The sequence below is a fragment of the Ziziphus jujuba genome, chromosome 2 (assembly GCF_031755915.1).
Source record: "Ziziphus jujuba cultivar Dongzao chromosome 2, ASM3175591v1".
NCBI classification, from domain to species: Eukaryota; Viridiplantae; Streptophyta; class Magnoliopsida; order Rosales; family Rhamnaceae; genus Ziziphus; species Ziziphus jujuba.
Genome location: NC_083380.1, coordinates 20,925,957 through 20,951,562, shown reverse-complemented (window position 1 = coordinate 20,951,562; position 25,606 = coordinate 20,925,957). Strand labels below are relative to the sequence as shown.

The window sequence follows — 25,606 nt, the reverse complement described above, 5'->3', positions numbered from 1 at the left end:
TTTTTTTTCAAGAATGAGGCCAAGTATCAATATGGTAATTTTGTTTTTCTTATAAATAGTGTAAATTAATTGCACTAATTGCATATGTAATAATAATTATTATACTTTATTTATTTATTTTTCATTGACTTACGGCTTTTTCCATATATGGCAGCTAGCTAGTCTAAGATAGGAGTGTCTCTTTTGCAAAATTTTGATAAATTGTTTCCATAAACCCAAAAGTATATATTTAGTGGGTGATTCATATGTAACATTCTAAGCTGAGTTTAATCTATTTTTGCAATTTTTCATATTATAATAGAATCATCCAATAAGAATAATAATAATAATAAATACTATTGGCGCCATCAAATTTATATACAAAAACTATATGCTAATTACATAGAAAGTAAAATCAAATTTGTGCGCTAAAACTATATTTAATATCTATAGAAAATGAAATCATATCATTTGGTACATAAAATTTAGTGGATAAATTTGAAGGCATAGTTTACTAAATATAGAGTATTATTTATTTATTTAATGTAAAACTGGTAAAAGAAAGAAGGTCCGGATATAATTTTTCATGTTTGTTACTTTAACACCAAGTAATTGCAAATGCATACGTAATTCCATGAACCTAATGAAAATTGGTGGTCCATTACTGTGAAGCATTTCATAAAGAATGGAATTATGCTTTGCTTATGTAAGCAGTTTCGTAAGAAAATGGAGGAAATTTTATGTAATTTATTTATCTTTTTCATTTTTTATTTTATTTTGTGGTATTAATTTGGTCAAAGTAGCACTAAGTAGGATCACTTCCTCGTAGTTTAAGCAGGGGTCGTATTTGTCCTTACAGTCAAAGGTCACGGAGAAAGCAACTGCTGCCTCCAGAGACTGGCCCTTGCTAGAAAAAGAGCTTGCTCAAACAAAGACTTTCCAACTCTTGGAAATTTCAGGTTAATTTCCCATTTCTTTCTTCAACTTATTTAATTTTTCTAGTTTCATTATTATTAGTATAACTATTATTATTATTTTTTTTTCCAATACTTTCTTGCTTTTAAAACACAATATCCTTTTTCTTTTCCCATTTTCTCTTTCACTTTCATAAACAATCTCTCTCCTTTATCACAGCAAAAAGCTTGCATATTTTAGTTGGGTATCAGATAATTAATGGTTGATTATTTTGTGGGATTCTTAGGTTTTGTTCTTAGAAGCTGAAAGTACAATTGGGTATTTTTCATTAATCGAATGATGTTGCAAATTTCGTAGCATTGTTTTCTTGGCAAATTGTTCATCTGGGTTGTTGAGTTTTGAGATTGTTTTGATTGTTAATTTTGAGTTTTGGGTATTGTTATCCATCTCCATGCTGTAATTTTAGACTATAGAAGAGGCTAAAGCCAAAAGAAAGGGCATAAAGAGATTCCAAGGAGAGAGAGGGAAAAAAAAAAATTTGAAGTTTTGGTAAAGTTTGTACCTTTGTTTTTGGTAGATTTCATATCCCTTTGTCATATGTTCACTTCAAATTTCTTAACAGCCGTTGTTGAACTGTTTTTTCTTGGGAAAGTTTCATTTCTAGCTTCTTCTTGTTTTATCTGTTTGTTTTGACGTTTTTCTGCCTCCCAATCTTAATTCGTCAGTTTTGTTCAAGACAGCCTTTTAAAATGGATCTGTTTGAATCACCTCTCTTTAGTAATCAATTCCTTTGTTTTTTTTATATTTTGGGCTTCAACTCTAGCTTCTTGATCTTTTTTGTCATTTTCACATAGAATCTAAACAAGGATTTGAGATTTGAAGAGAATTTTTAACAGGGCCTGTGTATTTGTTCCCCTCTGAAGTTTGATTGTTCTTTCCTAGTAAATAAGTTTCATTTGGAGGGTCATTTTAACCAATAGCACTTAGGTCTACTTCTTGAGTAGAAAATTTGGCAAAGAAGCAATCCAAGTGGTTTCATTTTTGGGATTTTCCTTTAGTTATTCTGGTTCTTTTCTCTTTTTAACCTCGTTTTGGGTATGGAGGATTATAGATCTGTTATCCCAACCGAGGAAGGAAAACGACATGTGATTGCTGCTGCTTGGCACATAACAAAGGCATTAGTAGCAAGCGATTACGTGACGGATGATCTGAGAAAAATTCTTACCGATCTTGATTCCCACTTGTCTGCCATGCCAGTAATCATAGAAAGTGAGGGGTTGGAATTGTCCGAGTTTGAGAGACAGCTCAAGCAGGCTGAGGAAGATATCATGACTTGGGAGACAAATCAAGCAATGATATGGGATTCAGACCCTATGGAAGCTCCCAAGTTTGTAAAATTCATTGATGAAATCCTTGTGTTGATTGAAAGTTTAAGAAGCTTGTTGAATGAATATAGGAAAGCAAAGGAACTTCTTCATCGAGCCGACAGAGTTCTGCAGCTGGCAATGTCATGGATGGAGGGAGAACTAATCCACCTTCTTATTCAGCACAAGCAATTTTTTGAGCCTAAATACATGTCTTTTCGTTGTTGTGTAGCAGATGTGGTATATGATGAGTCCTTTGTTTCGGTGGAAGAAGAACCAGAGGAAGCATCCCAAAGAAATAGAAGCAGTAATGGCAATGAATCTGAGAGATGTACTGTTGATTTAGTCCATCCACATGCCATTCCTCGCCTCAAATCCATTGCGAATGTTATGTTCGCTTCGAATTATGGTCAGGAATTTTGCCAGGCTTTTATCAACATGCGGAAAGATGCCTTGGACGAGTACTTGGTCATTTTAAGAATGGAGAATTTCAGCATTGAGGACATCCTAAAAATGGAGTGGAAAAGCTTGAATCACGAGATTAGGAAATGGTGCTGCAGTATGAAGATTATTATACGGGTGTATCTTGCTAGTGAGAAAAAGCTATGTGACCAGATATTTGGAGATATGGGAGCTGTTAATACATGTTGCTTTATTGAAACATCGAAGGCTTCAATTGCATACCTCTTGAATTTTGGTGAAGCTGTAGTTATGGGAACTCATCAGCCAGAAAAGCTTTTTCGCTTGCTGGACATGTATGAAGTTCTGGGTGATCTTCTCATGGATATTGATTCTTTGTACTCGGAAGACTCTGGATCAGATATTAGGATTGAGTTCCACAAGCTTTTTATCCAACTCGGTGATTTTGCAAGGGCAACATTAGCAGAATTTGGGAACGCCATTGCATCTAACACAGCTACAAGTCCTTTCCTTGGAGGTGGTATTCATCCTCTGACTAAGTATGTCATGAATTATATCAAGACCCTTATGGAATATGTTGTCACCCTCAACTTGCTTCTCAAGTATCAAGATGCAGAATATTCAAATCCAGTTTTGGAACATGAGAATGAGCAGGGGATTTCCTCTTCCACTTCTTGTCCGATGGCTCTCCATCTTCTGTCAATCACATCTACTCTAGAGGCCAACCTTGAAAACCGGTCTAAACTGTACAAAGATGCTGCTTTACAACATGTATTCTTAATGAACAACTTCCATTACATTGTTGGGAAAGTGAAGGATTCCAAACTCAGGTATTTCTTTGGAGATGCATGGATTCGGCAGCATATTGCAAAAGTGCAGCAGCATGCGACGAGTTATGTGAGAGCCTCTTGGAGTTCTGTGCTCTTGTTGCTCAAAGTTGATGGTAGTCTCTCAAAGTCGGCTTTTAAAGAAAGGTGTAGGTGTTTTAATGTTGCCTTTGAGGATGTGTATAAGAACCAGACAGGCTGGTGTATCCGAGATCAACAACTCCGGGAAGACCTACAAATTTCAACTTCGCAGAAAGTGGTCCTTGCATATCGAAATTTCATTGGCAGAAACTCTGCCATTGACAGCGAGAAGATTGTCAAGTACCCTGTTGAAGATTTGGAGAATTATCTCCTGGATCTCTTCGGAGGGTCGCCGAGATCATTGCATAATACACGCAGAAAGTGATCAAACCTTTGATGAGTTGCAAAGTTAGTTTCTTTTTTTTTTTTTCTGTAACATTGTTGGAGCTTAGTTTTTCATAATTGTGATAGATGTACATTTCAATGTATTTAGCAAATGCTCACTTTCATAGATTTTTGAAGAAAAATTGGGCTGTAATGTATTGAAGTTTCTCCGCAAAGTGCTTCTCCTTTTGCAAAAATAACTGTTTGTTATGCGTTGCATTTACATGCTTTGCTTTCTGTTCGATTGAGCTGAAAACAAGTGCTTCTTTCTGCTTCTGTCATGTTGCTTGCTTATGTGTGTACATAGCTATTTTTAATAATAGTACTTTTTTAGTCTTTAAACATTGTAATAAATTACAGTTCCAATAAACAGTACCTACTCAAATTAAAGTTTTATTCTCCCGTGCTCCATTGCCTAAAATACTGTAAGCGGTAACGCCTATAAGTTGTTTAGGCCTTGCATGACATCGGTTTTTTTTTTTTTAATTTTTTTTTTAATTTATAGAAACAAAGGAGTTTTTGACTGTTGAGTTGACTTCTCGATTTTCTATTTCTTAAAACATGACCAAAAAAATTAGTGTTTTAAAAAAACATCAGAAAATAGTTTTCCAATTCACGGCAAGCTTGGTCCTAAAACTAATGATTTCTTCATGAATAAGGTTTCCAAAATCAGAATCCACAAAATCTTTGAAAATGAGCCACAACCTACAAAATCTTTTAAAATGAGCCAATTTTGGTGTCCCAATTTCCAACCACATAATGGGTCCACATAAAATCCGTCTTCTTAAAGATCCAGTATTTATTATATTTCTTTCCTTTTTTTTTTTTTTTGGGTTTTTGTGCATGCACCAGCTAATTGGTTGATTATTCAGACAAAACAAAGGCCGATTGATATCAAGCATTAAAGACATATATAGTAATGTCTTGTTATTAAATAATTTATTTCAAATCTAGTTGATGAAAGCAGCTGTCTTGGAAGCCTTTTGTCAATTAATTTTGTGGATGTAAATGGTGTGTGACTTGGGTCTCCGGTGTATTATTAGTACAATGCACATGTAAAAGCAACGCGCACGCAAAGTCTTTGTAAATGTTTCTAAAATTGTAAAATTTCGGCGGTTCACATTATATGATCGGTAAGATGAACATTGCCTTCCAGAAGATAAGCGTCACTTCCATATTTTACACGTATTAGCCAAACGTCTACATAGAGTTTAGCTGTGTGTGACTTTTCCATTGCTCACATTGGATTTACTCATTCAATAGCTGAAATTATTTTTTAAAATTTCTTTATCAAATATATTGATACATGAAATACTTCCCTGTTCGATAATGCCTATAGAAAATGATCAAGTAATGATGGTTTAAAGTCACTATTTTCTTCTTCTTTTTTTTTTAATTCTAAAATAAATATTTTTCCTTATGGTTTTGTCATGATTGTAATAGATTTAAATGTGAATGTATTTATCATTCTCATAGATATTGAAGTGAAGCAAAATTAAGCTGCAATAAGTAATATAAGATCAGATTTTATTGAATCATGTTTATCAAACAAATTGCATAGAATTATTATCAAGTCTTTTACATCATATTTATAATATCAGGTTGTAAATTCAAACCATTTTTATCATTTTTTAGATTAAAACGTAATGATAAAATAAATTGCAATGAACTACATTTTTCTTTTTTTCTTTTTTTTGTTTATTGGACATCTATAATATTGGAAAATGCTGCTTACCTAGTGAATATTAAAATAATAAATAAATAACCAGTTTCAACTTTGAAGAAATCTCTATTCATAATGCATTCATCTCATGAATAATTATCAATTGCCTGAAATAAAGTTTTGACAGGTTTCCAATCTGCCAACATTGAATACGTCTTTGTTTCATATCAAACTACAAGAAAAACAAATTAACATTTAACACGCATTTATTTCATTTTTATAGATTAAAATTAAGTTAGGTACTGAGCATTTGGTGGCAGACTTAAAAAAATTTGTTTTTTTAAGAATACTTTATACATTCTTTAAATTTTGGGGGAAAATTTTTTTTTTTTCAGTACATGTCCAAAAGAAGTCAGAAGCCATGATTGACCAAAATGCAATCAGGAAAAAAGAAGCGCTATGCATGCATCAGGATAAAAAAAATAATAATAAAAAAATGATGTGGTGCATGGATTATTTATTTTCATATGGTTTTTTAATAACTTTTTATATGTAATAAAAATTAATAATATAATTAATATAATTTAATATTTTAATTTTATTATTATTATTTCTGTTACATATTAAAAAATTTATATAAAAAAAAAGAACCATATAAAAATAAATAATTTGGGATCTATCTCATTTTATCTCAATGCACCGCAAGATTAATCCAAGCAATTAGAGTCAGAAAAGTAGTGCCTATGGATAAGGCGCGTGGTATTATTTTATTTTATTTTTTTTTGGGAAAATTATAAAACACTCTCTTTCAACTTTGCTCCGATTTCAAGGCTAGCGTTATTGTCACGGAAGAAACACTCTTTCCACGGGCCTTAAATGCTTAATTTTACAAACTATCAATATTATTCTTTTTTAAGGGCATTTAAAGGAATCTTTAAATGTAGTATTTTTTTTTTATTTTAAAAAAATAATATTTAAAAAAAGATTTTTAATAAATTTTTTATTTTGATTTTTTAATATAAAGAGTTGGTTTGGTTTTTCAAAATGTAGAGAGTCAAAACTATTCTTTATTTCAATATTATATTTATTTAATTGAATGTAACATATTTTTCTATGTAACTATTATAATATTTAAAAAAATAGATAACTCATATAAAAAGGAGATGCTACAAGTAAAACAATAAATGTTTATAAAAAAATAAAAATAAAAAATTTAAATAGAAAATTTATTGAAGAACATTTTCAAATTTTACTAGTTATTTTAAAAAATATTCTTTATTATAAAAAATATATTTTTTTACCTTAAATAGTTCCTTGGGAATACTCTAAATAATTAAAAAACATTATTTTTTTGATATCCCATATTGCCCTTTTACTTGACTCCAATCATTTTCCGGCACACCTTTTTTTATTAAAAATAGAATAAATTGTTTTATTTCATTGCTCAGTTACGGTTTACCTTCTGTTTTTGCCATGAAAATCATTTTATTTAAAAAAAAAAATACATCATTTAATAAGTACTCTTGGATAAAGAGGAAAAAAAAGCAATATTAATGGATAATACTATAAATGATAAAAATTAATTCCACACAATTTAATTACAAATATTAATGGATAATATAGAAAAAAAAAATCTTCAATTCATTCAAAAATGCTAACTCAAGATTATGGTTTTTGTACTATTTTTCATTCCAACATTTGAAAGAGGCAGCATCGCATATAAGGAAGAGAAAAATCAACAACATATGGAAATATCAAAATTAAAAAATAAAGAGTATTTCCAACATAAAAAAAAAAAAATTCTAAAGAAACAAAAATAAACCTAAGAGAACTATTTTTCTTCATCACTTGAAAAATAATGTGAGTAAAAATATTATAGAAAATATTTTAACCATTTAAGCAATATTATAAAGTCAATTTATGTTATCACTTATACTTTCATATTAACTTAAGCAAAAACTTTTAAAATCCAACTTATCTCCAAAATTCTAAAGTAATTGAACATTCTTATCTATGTCCATAAAAATATGGATTCGAGTTACACATGATATGTTCTGAATCACACGGAATGATGAAAATTTTTGAATAATTTATAAATTAGATAATTTATTCAAATAAAAAAATAAATAAATCTTAACAAATTAAAAACAATGATATTTATCATTACCATGAATATCATAAATGGATCCATGCATATGCGTTAGTGATTAATTAATATTTTACTTTTCTACGTGAAAATTTAATTTTTTAAAAGTTAAAATTAATTTAAATATAATTAATTACAATTTTATACATCAGTAAAGATTTGGTGATATTATTAACAGTAATAAATAGCAATGATCGATACAAAATTGTTAGAGAAAGGAGAAAAGTTGAGTGGAAAGGAAAAAGTTGCTGCATCATAAACAGTGAGGCAATAGAATATTGCAAAAAGGATAATTTGGAAGCTGGGTGGGAGCAAGAAGCTCGAAAGGCAAAATGAAAAGGGCAAATATGAGAATTAAAATAATCACGCTTTCTATTTATTTGCAAAATGGGAAAACTGGTAGTTTCTATTGTTCAATATCACATTTAAAAAAGAAAAAAGAAAAAAAGAAATTTCCCCTTCAAATTATCTTGCATTAATGTCTAATTGTTCTTTTTCTATTTTCTTTTGGTAGTATGATGAAATTTTAAATATCTAATATTTAAATTAATTGTTTATGTAGAAAATGTATGTCTAAAGTATCACTTTTTTAAATCAATATCAATAAAAATTAAAAGATAGCACCCAAAAATGAATTATTTTGGTCATTTTTTTTTATAGAATTATTACTCATTTATGAACTCAGGTGGATGCGTACTTCATCATGGTGCCTCGGTCAAAGCAAAATTTTTCTCGTAGAAAAAAGTCAACTACGGAATCCACTTGATCAAAAGTTCAAACGTGAAGCATTTTCTCATATCGGGTGTCACATTTTTTACCTTATTCATTCTTAACCAGAGTGGCTATGTTGGAATTTATTTAAAATTATAATTTGATATTAAATTTTTCTTTTATTTATTTATTTTTTAATGTTGAGATTAGCTGGTCAAAATTAGCTTCCTGTTGAGAAGTAGTTTCCCAGTCAAAATCTATTTTATTGTTTATTTATAACGTTACATTAGTTGCACTTTATTTAGTCGTAACGTCTTTTACTTAATGTTTTTAACTTCTTTTAGTTGCATCTTATTTGCAGCACATAACAAGTTATGATGTATATATATAAACAATATATTTGAAACTAGATGGTTAATTTTATCACATTCTAACAAATTCTTTTTTAAAAAGGGCAACTTGATACTATGCCAATGCCATGACTCTATTTTTATGTTTTGCATTGGGATGGGGGATGCAAAACTTAAGCAATTTGCTTGGAAATTGTGGGTTAGTTTCATCACTTCAGAAAACTTTTACATGGCAAATTGAAACATGGGTTAAAAATTGAAAGAAAATTTTGTAATTTTTTCTTTTTTTACTTGATGAGCATTTTAGGGCTAGAAAACAAATGCAGTTGACTTGGGAAACTGTATTGTCAATTAATTTATTTTGGGGTTGCAGTTTTGGGTCTCTCGTCTCCCAGTACAATGTAGAGGCAAAGGTCTTTTATTTATGGGATAATTATACAAATTTATCTTGTAGTTTGAATATTTTTCATATTTGTTTTTATATTTTGATTTTTTTTCAAAAACTTCCTTTTTAGTTTCCTATTCTTTATAAATTATTCCTTTTCAATATATAAGAGATTATTGTATATAAAATTTTAAAAATGAAAAGACAATAATATTCATCTTGTTATTGAATTCATAAAGCTACTTACCAAACACTGGTTACTGCTTTAGATTTTTCTATCTTTCATTAAAATCTGCTGCAATACATAATTCAATTCCAAATCCCTCTGTTCCCCTTTCTTCCTCTCAATTATATGTTCTAATATAGTACCTATTTAGAAACCCAACAATTACTTTTGTTTTTGAAACTTTTAAGTTTGTAATCATGTAATCTTCCTATCAAGGTTTTTATTATATTATTTTATTTTATTAAAACATTTTCTTTCTTGTTTATATTTTAAAAGAAGAATTTAACATATGATGTGGATGTGGATAGGATCTTTTTGCTTGGATTTTCTTTTGGATGGATCCTAAAATCTTTGACGGACCCCTATGTCTTAGAGGGTGATTCCAATAAGGCAATTTAAGGCAGATCAAAAGACCTATGTGTTCTTGATAGTAATTCTTTTTAAGGTGTTAAAATTAAAGCTGCAAATTAACTGGCTATAATAATTACAAATACTACCTAACTAATTACTAGGATAAAAAAGTCAAAATTCCTTATCACAATCAATGTATTTTAATTAAATGGATATCTTGTCTTTTACTTTGTTAATTTAAATCAATTATTTGAAACGAAAAAAGAAAATAAGAGGGAAATATATGAAAAAAAATAAAAAATCAAAACACGTGAATAAAACTAAAATTGTCCCTTTATACTTTTATATAACAATTTTCTAAAAGTATGTATACAAATTTTTGTGGTTGACATTTGATCCCTCGGTATCAAGCAATTGCTTTCGAGAAGATAAAATATAATTTTATGAGTCGTTTTCGGATTTTGAAAAGGTGAGCTGTGATATAATTTTATGAGTCGATTTTGGATTTTTCAAAGGTGAGCTGTAATGACAAAATCCCTCATAATACTAGCTGTCGAATGACAACAACATAAAGAGAAAGAGAGAGAAAATAAATGGATAGAATTTGATGAAATTGTGGAATAATGTGAAGAAAGAGGGGAGAAAAATAGATGAAGGGATTAGAAAGAGATGGATAAGGGCAGAATTAGAGAAAGATTAGAGAGAGGAGAACATGGAAAATCCTAGCTAGATTGTCTTTTTAGGCACAATTTAATTACAGAACTATCATATTTTCAAATAATTATTTGACTTGCAATCCCATATCCTTAATAAAAATAAAAATAATAATAATTTCACTAATTTATCTAATAGTTGGGTGATTCTCTACTTTCTTCTATGTTTCAATTTTCCCGATAATTTTTTTTTTTAAAACAATTTTCCAGTTTACTATGACATGATTTTCAAAAAAGGAAAGTTATGATTTATATTATATTTATTTTTTGGAAAATTGTCATCATCGTACTTTAAATTTTTTTGAATTGCGGCATTTTATATTCTAAAGATTTTTATTTTTATTTTTGACAATTTGCATCCAAACTTACAAATTTTTTTGCATTATCGGTCATTCTGTTAAATATTAAATCCTGTTAAATATTAAATGGAAACGAGTGTATAAAAGTATAATTTTATATAATTTAAGATGCAGATTGTAAAAATTTCAAGAAAAAAGTAATGAAAAATAAAAAAAAATTATTGAAGAGGATTATTATTTTTCTGATAAGTTAGTAAAAAAATTTTAAAAAATTGCATATATAATTCTCAAAATTTTTTTAATAAAATAAATATTCTTAAAAATAAATAAATAAATATGAAATAAAAATTTTGAATATGTAAAAAAATTACATAGTTTATTATAAAAATGAAAATGCAATTTTTTTAAAAAATAGAGATAATAATTTGTGAAAAATTTAGAGATTAGAAAAACATAAAGACCTATAAAAAAAAGTGATCAAGTATTTCCAAATTATAAAAGAAAATTTTGAAAATTTATTTTTATAAAGCATATTCTTTTATTTATTGTATATAAATATTTATATTTATATTTGTTAACAATATAACCAAATTTTGTAAAATATCATTTTTATTTTATAATTTTTTATAAAATAATTTAACAATATTTTTATATAAAATAAAATATTATAAATAACAAATAAATTTTATAAATGAATATTTTTATAAAACAAATTAATTTTTATTATTCATAAATATTTATAAAATTTAATTTATTTTTATAAAATAAATTTTATAAATTATAAATTAATATTTATAAAAAATACTTAAAAAATTTTAAAAATTAAAATTAATATTTTATAAATAATATTTGATGCGAATCTCGGACGACCTGTGCCTAAACCCGTATTATATTAGCCCGGATCTAATTATATTCAAGTTTTAATGGTCACCTTAACCCTTCACCAATATGCGATTAGAAACTTTGTTATAATGAAGATGCCACAATAGGTGATGGATTTCCTATTAATAAGGCAAGCTAAAAAACTAATTCACTAATGGTGTTTTAGGTGTTCAAAAGAACAAAGAGAAATTCAATCGCACAAAATAAATTTTGAATATTGTTAATGATGTGTTCTTCCACAAAAATAAAAATAAGCCCTTTTGTAGGCTAAGAGAAAACAAAATAATAGGTAAAACTAGCCATGCAATGAAGATTCCTAATATGGCCGAAAGTCTCCTCCTTTCCTAATCTAATTTTGATTAATTAATTCCTTTATTTTGAATTAGGAATTAATTAATTTACAATGAAAATAATAAAATAATAACTTTCCTAAACTTATTTGTCCAGCAAATAAATAAATAAAAACCAAAAAATAAAGGTAATCTCCTAAAAAAAAAAAGTAGAAACCAAATTAGGAAACTAAAATACTATCTTTATTACTAAGTTGACTTTGACCAATTTAGGCTCCAAATCAGCTTCCATATGCTTTGTAGGATGCCAAATAGGTTTATTATGAAGCCCACACATTGCCCTTGCTTGGAGGAAAGAGAAAAAGCCAATTCAGCAAAATACAGTAAAGCCAGATGAAAATACAACAAAAATCTGGCCAATTTCTCTGTCATGCGCACACCACTTAAATGACCAGCTTAGCTTTGGCCTTGACCAGTTCCCATGACTTTTTAGTGATGTCAAGTGAATTCAAGAAGATTTGACCCCATTTTCTACTGCCCGGAATCCATAAATGCACCAAAACCGTTATCCGGGTTCGTATTGGCTCCCACCACTTATATGCTCAGAACAGGTCTTGGATCTTCAGGTATGGACAAACCCTCTTGAGTATGAATTACTCCCTAGATAAAGGCAGCAAAGTTTTCCCTAAACCTCTTAGCTTGAGCTGTAGCGATCGGCCCAGTCTTCATTCGTATCGGGTTCGCACCTCAACGGGTTATCGGTTGTGCGGGCACAGGTGATTCGCAGCATTCCCCTCCTCTTGAAAAGGATTTGTTCTTATATCAAGATCTTCATTCGTAGCAAAAGGAGATAAATCAGCAACATTAAATGTGGCACTAATATCATACTCAACTATTAAATCAAGTTTTGAGGTATTCTCGTTAATCCGCTCCAACACTTGAAAATGTCCATCCACACAAGGCATAAGCTTTAACTTTCTATGTTTTGGAAACTTCTCATTTCATAAGTGCAACCAATTCAAGTCTCTTGGATCAAACACTATCATAAAAAAATCTAAAAATACATGCTCATTATGGCAAAAATTACACTTTTTAAAGTTAGCAAATAATCTGTTCCTAAATTTTAAATTTCCACAAAATAAAACTCTCAACAAGGCAGATAAAGTTCTATACAACAAAAGCATTTTTAAATAAGCATCTTTATAATTCATGACCAGCAATGATTTCTCATTCAAAATAGCTTTATTAACATCCCAAAACTCAAATAAAAATTTTTATTTTTCCTTTATTTTCTTCCTTTTCCTTTCTCACTCATGGTTTCATTGAATTTTGCATCACACTTGGATTTTTCTCCAAGTTTCTCTGTCAGGACCCGTCCAAAATTTCTCACCGGAACCCTAGACAAACCCTGATCCCAGGGAAACCCTACCGGACCCTCCTATGGAAAATCCGGCAGAACCTCCCCTAAGGGATGGACTTACCACAAATTCCTGCACTGAAAACACACTTCTATAAACATCCCCTTATCCTCCCACGATACTACAAGTTGATTCCACAAATTTCAGCACTTCAAAATAAATAACAATAATCCAGTGCATAATAAATACATAAGTGTCCCATACAGTATAAAGAGCTTCATGAAGTACTACTAAGTATAGAATATAATGTGGATGAAAGAAATATCACAACTGCAATAAAGGAAGAACATGATACTTCACGAACTAAGACAGCGATGAAGATCAAGTCCGCTCCGGATGAATACCGACAACCTGGTACTTGGAGCACGCAATTAAACCATGATCCACTATGGGATCAATTCCACGACTCACCCGTGCTCCGAATCGAAGCTCGTGGAACGAGGATCGCATTACCGGTCTCCATCGACCCCAATTCTACCTGTGGTGGCTAGAATTTGGCCGGAAAGTTTCGGTCGCGATTCAATTCCTCGTATCTCGCAAACCGCTTCGAATTTTGGAAATTGGAGGCCATATTTAGACTTAGAGGACCTAAAATAGGGAGAGAGGGGTGGCAATTTGGACTGGGCTGGCCGGAAACGGCGAGAATCGCCAGAAAAATTTCAACTCGCCGCCGCGACTTCACCGGCCCGATCTGGGCGCGTCGCCGGCCGGCCGGTCTCCAAATTTGGCTGGTCAGCTCGCCGGCGTGTGGTCTACGTCTATGGCCGACGCGTGTAGCTTATGGGTGGCCGGAATTTGAAAATACGGTGAGGCCGAGAGGGAGAAAGAAAAGGAAAGGAAGAAGAAAAGAAGAAGAAGAAAAGGAGGAAGAAGAACAGGCCCCCGTGGCCTTTTTTTCCCACGTGGGGAGAAGAAAAGAAAAAGAAAAAGAAAAAGAAAAAAGAAATAAAAAGAAATAATTTAAAATTAATTAAATAATATTAAAAATAATATTATTACATAAAACAACAATAATAAAATAATTTGATATTAAACACGGTTGACATGTGGTACCTTACCATGGTGACACATGATCACATTTATTAAGTCACACATGGCACATCGTTATACGTTTAAAAATAATATTAAAATAATATAATATTTAAAAAACTCTACAGGTCCATAACTTTCAAACCACATGTCCAAATCGGACGTGCCGCTAGTCTACGGACTCGTATCGACTAGTACTTCACAACCATGCATGAGTCAAAGCTCTACCTTGCATGAATAAAAAGTCAACTCGGGCACCATTGGACAGTTTGGACCTCAACTTGTTTTGCTCATAACTTTCAAACCGTAGCTCCGTTTTCGACGTGCTACTAGTTTATGAACTCGTGCCAACGTGTACTTCGTAACGGTACCTCAGTCAACCTAGAATTCCAACCGGAACAAAAAGTTAACTTTTGACCCTTTGGGTCAACGGTCAAAATCAAAGTCAACGGTCAAAGTTGGAAAATTTCCGTTGTACTTTGGGACGGGGTGTTACATTCTCACTCTCAGGTTTGTTGAAATTTTTCCACTCAACCTGAGTTTTAGAGGACTTACCTTGGATAGCAAGCTCACCTTTTCCCTCTTGAATGGATGGTGAAACCGTTGGTGACATACTAGCCTTTTCTTTGAGCTTCTCAGCTTCCTTCCTTTGTTGCATTTGTAATTGGTTTCTAGAAATCTCCTTCGGGTTCAATGGCTCCAGCTTAACCTTCTTGCCTTTAAGATTAAAAATAATAGAGTTCTCTCTCCAATAATGTATGGCATCTTTATCAAATTGCCATGGCCTCCCCAACAATATATGACCAGCATGCATAGGCACAACATCACACAACACAACATCCACATATTTATCTATGCTAAATTTTACTTTGACTTGTTTATTCACTTTCATCTCACCATTATCATTAAGCCATTGTAATCTATATGGTTTTGGATGTTTAATTGTTGTTAAGTCTAATTTATCAACTACCATGCTACTAATTATATTTGCACAACTTCCACTATCTATAATCATACTACATATGTTACCTTGAATTTCGCATCGGGTGTGGAAGATGCTTTCTTTTTGAATTTGATCCTCATATTTGTATACAGTAAGGACCCTCCTTGCAACTAAGCTTAATTCGACATTTGAAGCCTTTAGGGTTTTGGCTTCATCTTCAATTTCTTTCTCTTCATGCTCGATCTCAATTTTAGCTTCATCACTATAGGACTTCAACTCACCATTGTCCTTTAACACCATGATTTTTCTATTCGGGCATTGGCTAGCGATGTGTCCTCATCCTTGGCACTTAAAGCAAACAATATCTCTAGTCCTTGAAGGTTTAGGATCAGATTTATCTTCAGATTTGTGTGCTTGAACAAGGTCGGCTTGGTTATCTTTCCTTGGCCAAATGGCACTTCCTTCACCTTGATTCGGTTTTAGCCTTGGTTTGAACGTGGGGTTGCTTCTCCAACTAGTTGATTTTGTCCATCTGCTGCTTGAAACACCTCCAAACCATGAGCTTGTACCCCTCCTCTTGAATTAATGGTCTAATTTAATAGCCACATGCAACATCTCCTTCAATTCCATATATTGTTGCAATTCTACTTGATTGGCTATTTCACGATTCAAACCACCAAGAAACCTTGCTATGGTTGCTTCTCTATCTTCATTCATACTTAATCTCATCATATGCATCTACATCTCCTTGTAATAATCCTCCATGGACCTAGTTCCTTAAGATAAAGATTGAAGTATTTGATGTAGCAACCTATGATAGTGTGATGGTACGAACCGTTTCCTCATGGCTCCTTTCATTTGTCGCCATGTAGTGATTAATTCATCACCTACCCTTCTTCGAGCATTTTGCTCATTGGTCCACCATTTGAGTGCATAATGGCCAAATTCCATTGCTGCCAATTTCACCTTCTTAGCCTCCGAATAGTTATGGAAATCGAAGTCACTTTCCCCCATGAAAGGTGGTATGGTTAACTTGATGTTGCTAAGATCATCATCTACCTCGTCTCTCCTATGCCTCCCACAGCCTAGCCTCTCTTGGACAGCGAGTGTTTCATCCATTCCTTCCTCGAAATCATCTCCAAAATTTTTCTCTTTAAACTCCTCTCTAGGTCGTCCACGGCCTCCTCGATCTCGACCTCGACCTCCATGGCACTCTTGCCTCAAATTTGGACCACCATAAGATGTTTCTATTATGTCCATCCTTTGATTTATGTGGTCAAATTGAGCATTTATCTGCTGCAATTGTTCCAAGACAGTCTTCATGTCCGTTTGCTCACCACTCCCTGTAGCTCGGGAATCACCATGGAATCTTATGGATTCTTTTTCATTAATTCTTAGTGGTGGATCTCCTCTCCTCAACCTTGAATCTGCCATGTTAGTATAAATAATGTAAAATAAAACATATTCTCACCAAAAATCACTCCCTCACATGTTTCACTCAATCAAGATCTCGACATTCGTGTTTTTACACTAGTTTCGACTTTTACCCTTTTTTAAGCTCACGCACTCTTGCATTTTTCCACTCAATGAATTATCTCAAAGTTCTAATTAAAACACCCATAAAACAGCAATTTGATCACAAATATATTTTAATTTAACTTATCAAAAAAACAGTAGCAAGAGCAAGCAATACCGAATGAATTGGCGAAATCTAGTTTTCGGCTTTTCTAGGCAAAATAAGGCAAATCAACAAGAAACTTTTGGAATTAATAAGAACTGAACTAGATGGTAAGAAATTAATAATCCAAGAATGAAATTTTAGAGAAAAAAATTCAAACTCAAACAAGAATCAATTTGAACAAAATTAAAGAGTAGTGTTGGTTGTTGTTCTTGTAATTCTAGTTTTGTATCAATTCCTTTAACTAATTTTAATCCAATAATTTAAGCACCCAAAATTCAAATATCCAGCAACTCCAAATATTGAATAAATAATCAACAAAACAATAGCTACAAGAAATTTCCAGCAACAAATTTCAACACCAAATTCAACAGACTGAATTTTTTTTTTTAATTCAGCTTTTCTTATTTTTTTTCTTTTTTACTCACAGAACATAAAACACCTGCAGTAGTAAAAATCAACACCCAAATTGCAATTCCAACACCAAATAATCACCAAGCTCGTGACCTCCAACAAAATACAAAAGTGTAGTTTTTTATTTTATTTTTTATATCTGTTCGGCCTTTTTTTTTTTTTGTTAAATATATGAATGCAAATATTTAAGACTAAAACAGCAAAGAAAAATCAACAAAAACCGAAATTAACAAGAACAATAATGAAAGACAACCAACAAATTAGGAAACAAAAATACAGTAAAACAAGGAAAACCTAATTTGACTAGGAATGCATTTTTTTCTTTTAAATATGCAAAACGTGTATGATGATAGAAGAAACCTTAACCTAATGCTAAAATTGCAGAATAACACAAAAACAAATAAAGCAAATAAAGATAGATCAAACCTAAACAAAATTCGGCTCTAATACCAAATGATACGAACCTAGGACGACCTACGCCTAAACTCGTATTATATTAGCCTGGATCAATTATGTTCAAGTTCTAATGGTTATCTTGACCACTAACCAACCTGGGATTAGAACCCTTGGTACAATAAAAATGCCACAATAGATGATGGATTTCCTATTAATAAGTGAAACTACAACACTCATTCACTAATGGTGTTTTAGGTGTTCAAAAGAATAAAAAGAAATTCAATCTCACAAAATAAATTCTGAATATTATTAATGGTGTGTTCTTCCACAAAAATAAAAATAAGCCCTTTTATAGGCTAAGAGAAAACAAAAGAATAGGTAAAACCGGCCATGCAATGAAGATTTCTAATATGGCCGACAGTCTCCTCCTGTCCTAATCTAATTTTGATTAATTAATTTCTTTATTTTGAATTAGGAATTAATTAATTTATAATGAAAATAATAAAATAATAACTTTCCTAAACTTATTTGTCTACCAAATAAATAAATAAAAACCAGAAAGTAAAGGTAGTTTCTTAAAACAAAAAGTAGTAACCAAATTAGGAAACTAAAATATTATCTTTTTGACTAAGTTGATTTTGACCAATCTTTGACCAATTTAAACTCCAAATTAGCTTCCATATGCTTTGTAGGATGCCAAATAGGCTAATTATGAAGCCTACACGTTGCCCTTGCTTGGAGGAAAGAGAAAAAGACAACTCAACAAAATACAGTAAAGTCCGCAGAAAATACAACAAAACCCAACCAATTTCTCTCTCATGCGCACACCACTTAAATGACTAGCTTAGCTTTAGCCTTGACCAGTTCCCATGACTTCTTAGTGATATCAAGTGAATTCAAGAAGATTTGACCCCATTTTCCGCCGTCCGAAATCCATAAATGCACCAAAACAGTTATTCGGGATCGTATCGGCTCCCACCATTTGTATGGTCAAAACAGGTCTTGGATCTTCGGGTATAGACAAGCTATCTTGAGTATGAATTACTCCCTGGATAAAGGCAGTAAGGTTGTCCCTAAACCTCTTAGCTTGAGTCGTAATGACTGGTCCGATCTTCATTTGTACCTGGTCCGCACCTCAGCGGGTCATCGGTTGTGCAGGCATAAGCGGATTCGCATCAATATTGTTGTTAAATTTTATTATAATATTACAAAATATTTTATAAAATATAATAAAAATTTTTTATATCATATTTTATAATAATATGTTATTACATTTTTATAATAATTTAAATATAAATTATGAATTAATATTTATGATAAATATTAAAAAAATTTAAAAAATTAGCAATAATATTTTATAAGTAATATATTATTATTAAATTTTATAATACCAATAAAATATTTTTTATAAAATATTATAAATAACAAAATTTTATGATAAATTTTACTTCAAAATATGAAAAATATATATAACAAATTAAAGAACGTATTATATAAAAATAATTTTTCAAAGTTTTCTTTTATATTTTAGAAATAGTTGTTTTTGGGAATTATATTTTAAACATACTTGATCAAATTTTTTTTCTGTAGGTCTTTATGTTTCTTTTTCTAATCTTTAAATATGCTCAAATTATTATTTTTTTATGTTTTGAATATTTTTTTTATTTTTTTTTCTGCATATTGAATTTTTTTGGTTTTTATCTATTTATTTTTTAGAATATTTATTATACGTAAATATTTTTATTTTTATGTTTGAAAAATTCCATTTGCAATTTTAAATTTTTTACTAACTTATTAATTAAAAATAATCCTCTTTAATTATATTTTTAATGTTTTTATTACTTTATATTTGAAAATTTTTGTAAGTTTTATGAGTTCAGGGTGCAAATTGCAAAAAACAGAAAAAAAAATTTCAAGATGTAAAGTGCAACGGTGCTGATTTTTTTTTTTTTTTTGGTGACCCAATAGAGAACTTTAATTTATTTATTTTTTCTAGAAATCATCAAAAGAGAACTTTATTGATGAAATAAGTCTTGAAACAGGATTTACCCCCCCCCCAAAAAAAAAAAAAAAGTCTTGAAACTGAATACATATATTGGTTATTCGAGTAACCAATTTAAATACTAGTGCGTTAATTTCATCAAAAATTATAAGTTAGAAGAAAAAAAAAAATTAAAGATTTGGCAATTTGGCAACATGCAATAGTTTTTATTTTATTTTTCGAAGAATGACACGCAATATTTCAGGTGGGATTTAATTAAAAAAAGTAAAAAATAGAGGACAAATCGAATCATGAATGAAGATTAAGAGGGTATTTTGTAGTTTTCCCATTATAGAAGAGCAATACAAATTCCCTTTGTTGAAAGCAGCCTCTCAGCGAGTGGGAACAGATCAAACTTCTATGAATAGGGTGTGTCTAACTGCATTTTCTAAGGCTCAAATAAATTAAATTCTGGACTAATTCTGCCATTAAGAAGATCATTATTGTTTCACATTCTCTACCAGCACCACAAGTTCATTTACATGAATGTTTTCTGAATTGTTATTTAGTTAAAAGAAATATAGTTGAATTGAAAAAAAAAAAAGTTTGGGCTATTGGGTCATGATGGATTTCACATGGTATATAAAAAGTTTCCTTTACGTGGATTTCAAGATGGATTTCACAAAAGTATATAAAATTTATACTTTTTTGCGGATTTTTCTATTTCCTAAATTATAACAACAATGACTATTCTACCTGCAAGGAAAAGTAGTTTTCATACTTATCTTGTTTCTTCTTCTTGTAAGAGCAACAGTGTTGGAAAACATTTTGTTTAACATTAGCAAAAAGCAAAAGAGAGAAATAAGATAGAAAATTCTTGAACAAGCTGGAAGCCTTAACTGATTCATGAATTTATACTCGTTTTTGTTGACATGTACAAATTGAGGCCCAAATGACAATCAGATGGCGATTAGACTTGGCATTTTCGCTTTCATATTAGCTACAAACTGTCAATTTAATAGAGCAGCCAGGTTTGAATAATCAAAAGCATTCAACTTCCACAACCAATAATAATAAGAATACAAAAATATACAAAGGCCGTTCCAAGTCTATATGAAAACCAAGCTACATGCGTATCATGCATAAACATGCTTTTTGAAAGGGATTTGAAAAAGAATAGCTGAGATGGATCAGCTGATGGGATTAATTTTTCCTCATTTGTACCTTAATTAAGGTTTTTGTAAAATTCAATAGCTTTGGAATCCATGGTTATAGAGTAACAACAATCAATTAATTTGAAAATATCTTAAAGATTAATTTCAAAATTCAAAGCCATTACCTGTGTCATCGTTTTTTCCATACCTGCAGTTAGAATATCAGATAAAATAATTGACAAAATCTCTATGAGCTGTTTAGAACTTAGAGATTGACTTGCAAACTAAACTGTACTCCAGCTACAGTACTACTGATGGAATTGGTTCTGTATAGTATAGGAGTTTCTATAACGTAGTTCAAGACCTCTCTGTCTATTTACACTGGTCAGCATTAGGTTTTATTAAGGAAAGTCTAGCTTTATGTTCAAATTTGACCTCTGTCTGTTTTGCTTGGATCCTAAGAAACAATAATAAACTAGCTTACTGTATCGCTTGTTGGGGTCTGTCTAATGGTTGGTCAGGCGTTGTGCCCCACTATTTATTTCCTAGAACTTTTGTTGAGGAGATTAACAAGGAGAGTGGTTAATTCCCTCCATCTGTTCTTGGTCGGTTCTATGTATTTTGCTTCCGTTTTGGTTAATATAACCCCCCTTTTTATTACCCCCAAAAAAAAAGAAAAAAGATCTCTCTGTCTATTTTTGTTAAAATGTTACACTGAATTTTTAAAAATTATATTATTTAAAGCGCTGGTCCCTAGTTTCGCCAGGAAGACCAAGACTAGTTCTTCTCATGAATTTGGCATTGTCTACTAATGGTGAATCCAGCTATTCTTACAGACAAAATTGTTTTAGCCCTTGTACTGTTTTGTATTGGAAAACTGAATTTGGGACCCATCATTTCTCTAAAAAAAATTTCTCTTCTTGAAATACATGATACATTTTACCATACCTTTTAGATTTAGTATCTTTCAAATTCTATACCCAACCCATCTTCCAACCTTTAACACACAGGGAAAAAAAAAAGAAAGGAAGTTGTTTAAAATTAATTACCATAAATGCATTTTTCACTCTCTATGTGCTAGCACTGAAATGGCTATTGAGGAATGATCCTGAAAATGCCTTTATATTGGATGGTTTTGAGAAAAATCTATACCCACAGCCTTTCACAGCTTTGAGGTACTGGAAGCTAAAGGGTGATTTCATCATGCACGTCAAAGTACTGACAGATTAAAGTTTCATTCCCCACTATTTCCTTTATGAATGTAAAATTCACAATACAAACTACTCTTTAGTCTAAATGTAACAAAAGCTCAAACTGCTTCTCCAAGAACAGGATTACAAGGTCAGTTTTTTTCTTTGACCTCATCTTTAAATACGTCTTTGTTTAAATAGAAACAAAACCATCATTCTTTCTAAAACCTGTTGCATTTCTAGCTATAAGATACTTAGGTAAATTGCTTAAAAGGTAATATAAAGAGGATGAAAGCTTCTTCTCGATAGTATATAGTAGCCATATTATATAAAATATCTCTTAAATATATTAGCTAACAAAATTTAAGGGACAGGTTGACAGAACCAGAAGTTTTCCAGAAGAAAAGCTTCCTTCTGTTAGTCTGTAGTGTACAGCAGTGGATTATAAAAAGCAAAAATTGAGTAAAATGGCAATTAAGAATATATTTAATATCTGTCATACGAATTACGTAGCATACATTTCAGAATCAAATACAGTACTGGTTGCTGATTATGCTAAAATATAGTAAAGAACAAGAGATGATACCTTTTAAATACAAAGGCCAGCCAAAAGAACCAACATTCAGTCACATATCCAGGGGTACAGCCACATCACTATTAAGTTAGCAATTAATACAATCTAGTTTTACTTCTCCAGAGTGTGAAACTGAACCAAATTAGCAACTACACTTGAAAGCTTAAGCTCTGTATTCCTCAAATTTATTTTTCCTTAAGAAAACTTTCTTCCACAAAGACAATCCCACTTCATTTTCATGTGAGAATTCACAAAAATCCTCTTCATATGCTCTATTTTCCCAGCCTTTGCCGTCTTTGAATTTCTTGCTAATTTGAAGAACTCAATATTTGAAAGTTGAAATAGAGAGTCACAAACCATAAACGTGCAGCCTTAACTTTGCAATTTTAATAAAATTTCCATACCAAGTATGCTAAATGAAATAGCATTCCAATATGCAATCACTGGTACAAAGACTCTAAGTTACGATTATGTCGTGCATTTCATTGATATTCTGACGCTCTATGATTTTGTTTTTGAGCATTAATCAGTAACAACAAATAAATATTGCTAGAACATCACAAGGTTCAAAGAACATTGTACAACAAAAACTTCAAGTAAAAATCGGGTCAAGAAATAGAAAAATACACCTAGGAGTACAGACACTGGAAGAGCCGGCAGTGCTTTCTGATATAAAGACAATAGCATCAAAGTGATACCAAGACCGGCTATAATTGCAAGATAACAAGCATACACTGTCATATAATCATACATTGCCGCCCTCCCAACCAATACACTATAGAAGATAAAGTCACCAAGCCCCAGCTTAATTGCACCAGATGACCCCAACCCAATTCCCTCCAGTATCAAATGTTCACTTGATGCAGCAGCTTCCTGTCCCAGCTGCCGTACATTTGTTCTATGATCAAGTAAAGGAGCAGAAAGCTCTGCATTCGTATCTGAAATCTGCCGCTCTTCAACTCTTACGACTCTTGTATCACTGTGGTCGCTATCATTGGTACCAAGGTTTGGATTTGAATGTGCAGTCTCATTGACATTCAAGTTTGTGTTTGATCCAGAATTCCCACTTTCACCACAAACCAAGTTAGGATTCAAATTGGAATCAGTACCAACATTTGAATTCTCATTTCTTCTATCTCTCCATAGCCTCCTCTGGACTACACCACTCCTTGCAGTTGAATCATGATGATTCACTGGCCTAGCTTCATAAACCAAAGCAGGAATATCTTCATCCCTAGACATTGCAAGCTCCACCAAGAGTCTCAAAGGCCCAACAGGCAATAAAACCGCAGCAAGATCATATAATGACATTGCAACCAGTAGCACCCAAGTAGTCCACTCAGGCAAAAGAGTAAACCAATAAGCAGCCAACATTCCAATAATAACTAAATATCCTTGTGTTACTAAAATTGGCATTTTTGACATGAAGACAGCTAAAACACCCACAACAGCAAAGTTAAACAAAAGTAGCAGAAATGTTATGGAATCAACAGGGATGTAAAAGTCATCAATCAGAAACAAGGCAATTTCACCACCCATAAAGCCCAGAACTAGAAAAGCAGAGAAACCCATGTAAATTTTTAAGAACTTGGTGTATCTAAAATAGAAAAGGAGGACCAAAATGAATGTGATAATAGTGGTAACAGCCACAAACAAAAGGGAGTACAAAAGGGCACCTACAAATTTGTCCCATGAGGAGTCTGAGTCGGTCTCGCTGAAAGCTATGTCGGCAATTGTCATCACTGTAGATGAAGGCGAAGAATCAGAGCTCAGAACAGTAACCAAGATTACCACCATGAACATGCAGATTGAGACCGGTGCCACGATTCTGACAATCTCTTCGCCCAGAGATTCAAGAATGCTTGTGCTTCTTGGGTTTTGGGCCATTGGGTATTCAAAAAATGGATCAATTTTGAAACTTGGAGGAGTTTTGATTGATGGATCTTGGTGGATTTTGTTAGGTTTTTTCTTAGAAAATTTTGGAGCTCTGGTTCTTGGTCAACCTAAATTGTGATAGGGAAGAGTTTTCTCAACCGTCCATCTTGGTTGTTTGAAATTGCAAGAGAATGACAAATTCCAGGCCAAGGAGATGAAACGAATGAATTTGCTTCAGCGTATCATCTCTCAATTCACTTCCCCCACTTTCCTCAACACACTGTACTGTTCACTCCTAGCTACAAAAATTCCTGGTTATCTTCTTTATTTTAAAGATTAATTTCAATTGCAATCTTTCATATCTGATTTAACCCTTGATTTATTTTATTTTATTTTTTATTTTATTTTTGGACAATTTAACTGGAGTCCATGTTGTTTCGAAACTATTACTTTCTCCTTTTTACTAGCTAAAATTACTTTTATACCTTCGAAATGGTTGCATAAATTACATTTCCACCTTTAACAAATTAAATTATTATTCTTTTTTTTCAATTTTTTTAATATAAAAATATGATTAATTTGCAAAATTTTAGTTAAAAGAAATTCTATTCATAATTAAAAAAAAAGAAAAAACTCTATACCTTTTTTTATATATATTATTATTTACATACATAAAAAATATAAAAAAAATTTATATAATATTTTTAATACCTAAAATAGTGACAGTTCATACAATTTTAACTAAGCCAAAAAATAATTTTTTTATCCACAAATCATTTACAAATTAAACATCATTCTATGAAAACTCTTTACAATATTTTTGGATGAAATTGATCAGTATGAAAAGTCCACAAATTTTTTTTTTTTCGGTTAAAACATTTTTGGACGATGGAAAAATATATTCGTTGGAGTATTTGATTTCAAAATCATAAATATCTCTAAAAACATTTAGTCATCTACTTCTGAATATATTTGAAATGTTCAATCGTATACGTTTAAACATATTTGAGATATTCGTCTATGAAAAT

General features: G+C 31.2%; 2 protein-coding genes across 3 annotated transcripts; one reads left to right on the top strand and one right to left on the bottom strand.

Annotated features, from left to right (window-relative positions):
* The first annotated feature begins 785 nt into the window (after positions 1-785).
* Positions 786-4,110, top strand: LOC107418940 (exocyst complex component EXO70E2). 2 transcript variants are annotated; one of them, XM_048474390.2, is made up of 2 exons: positions 786-938; positions 2,006-4,110. In XM_048474390.2, exon 2 carries the CDS (start codon positions 2,145-2,147, stop codon positions 3,909-3,911), a length of 1,767 nt encoding a protein of 588 aa, XP_048330347.2. In that variant the 5' UTR covers positions 786-938; positions 2,006-2,144; the 3' UTR covers positions 3,912-4,110. The 2 variants fall into 2 exon arrangements, with proteins under 2 accessions (XP_048330347.2, XP_015883131.3); XM_016027645.4 differs by lacking the exon at positions 786-938 and having other exon boundaries at positions 945-4,110.
* Positions 4,111-23,161: 19,051 nt separating this feature from the next.
* Positions 23,162-24,924, bottom strand: LOC107418931 (presenilin-like protein At2g29900). Its single transcript, XM_016027632.4, has one exon. The coding sequence runs from the start codon at positions 24,588-24,590 to the stop codon at positions 23,253-23,255; it is 1,338 nt and encodes a 445-aa protein (XP_015883118.3). The 5' UTR covers positions 24,591-24,924; the 3' UTR covers positions 23,162-23,252.
* Positions 24,925-25,606: the final 682 nt, after the last annotated feature.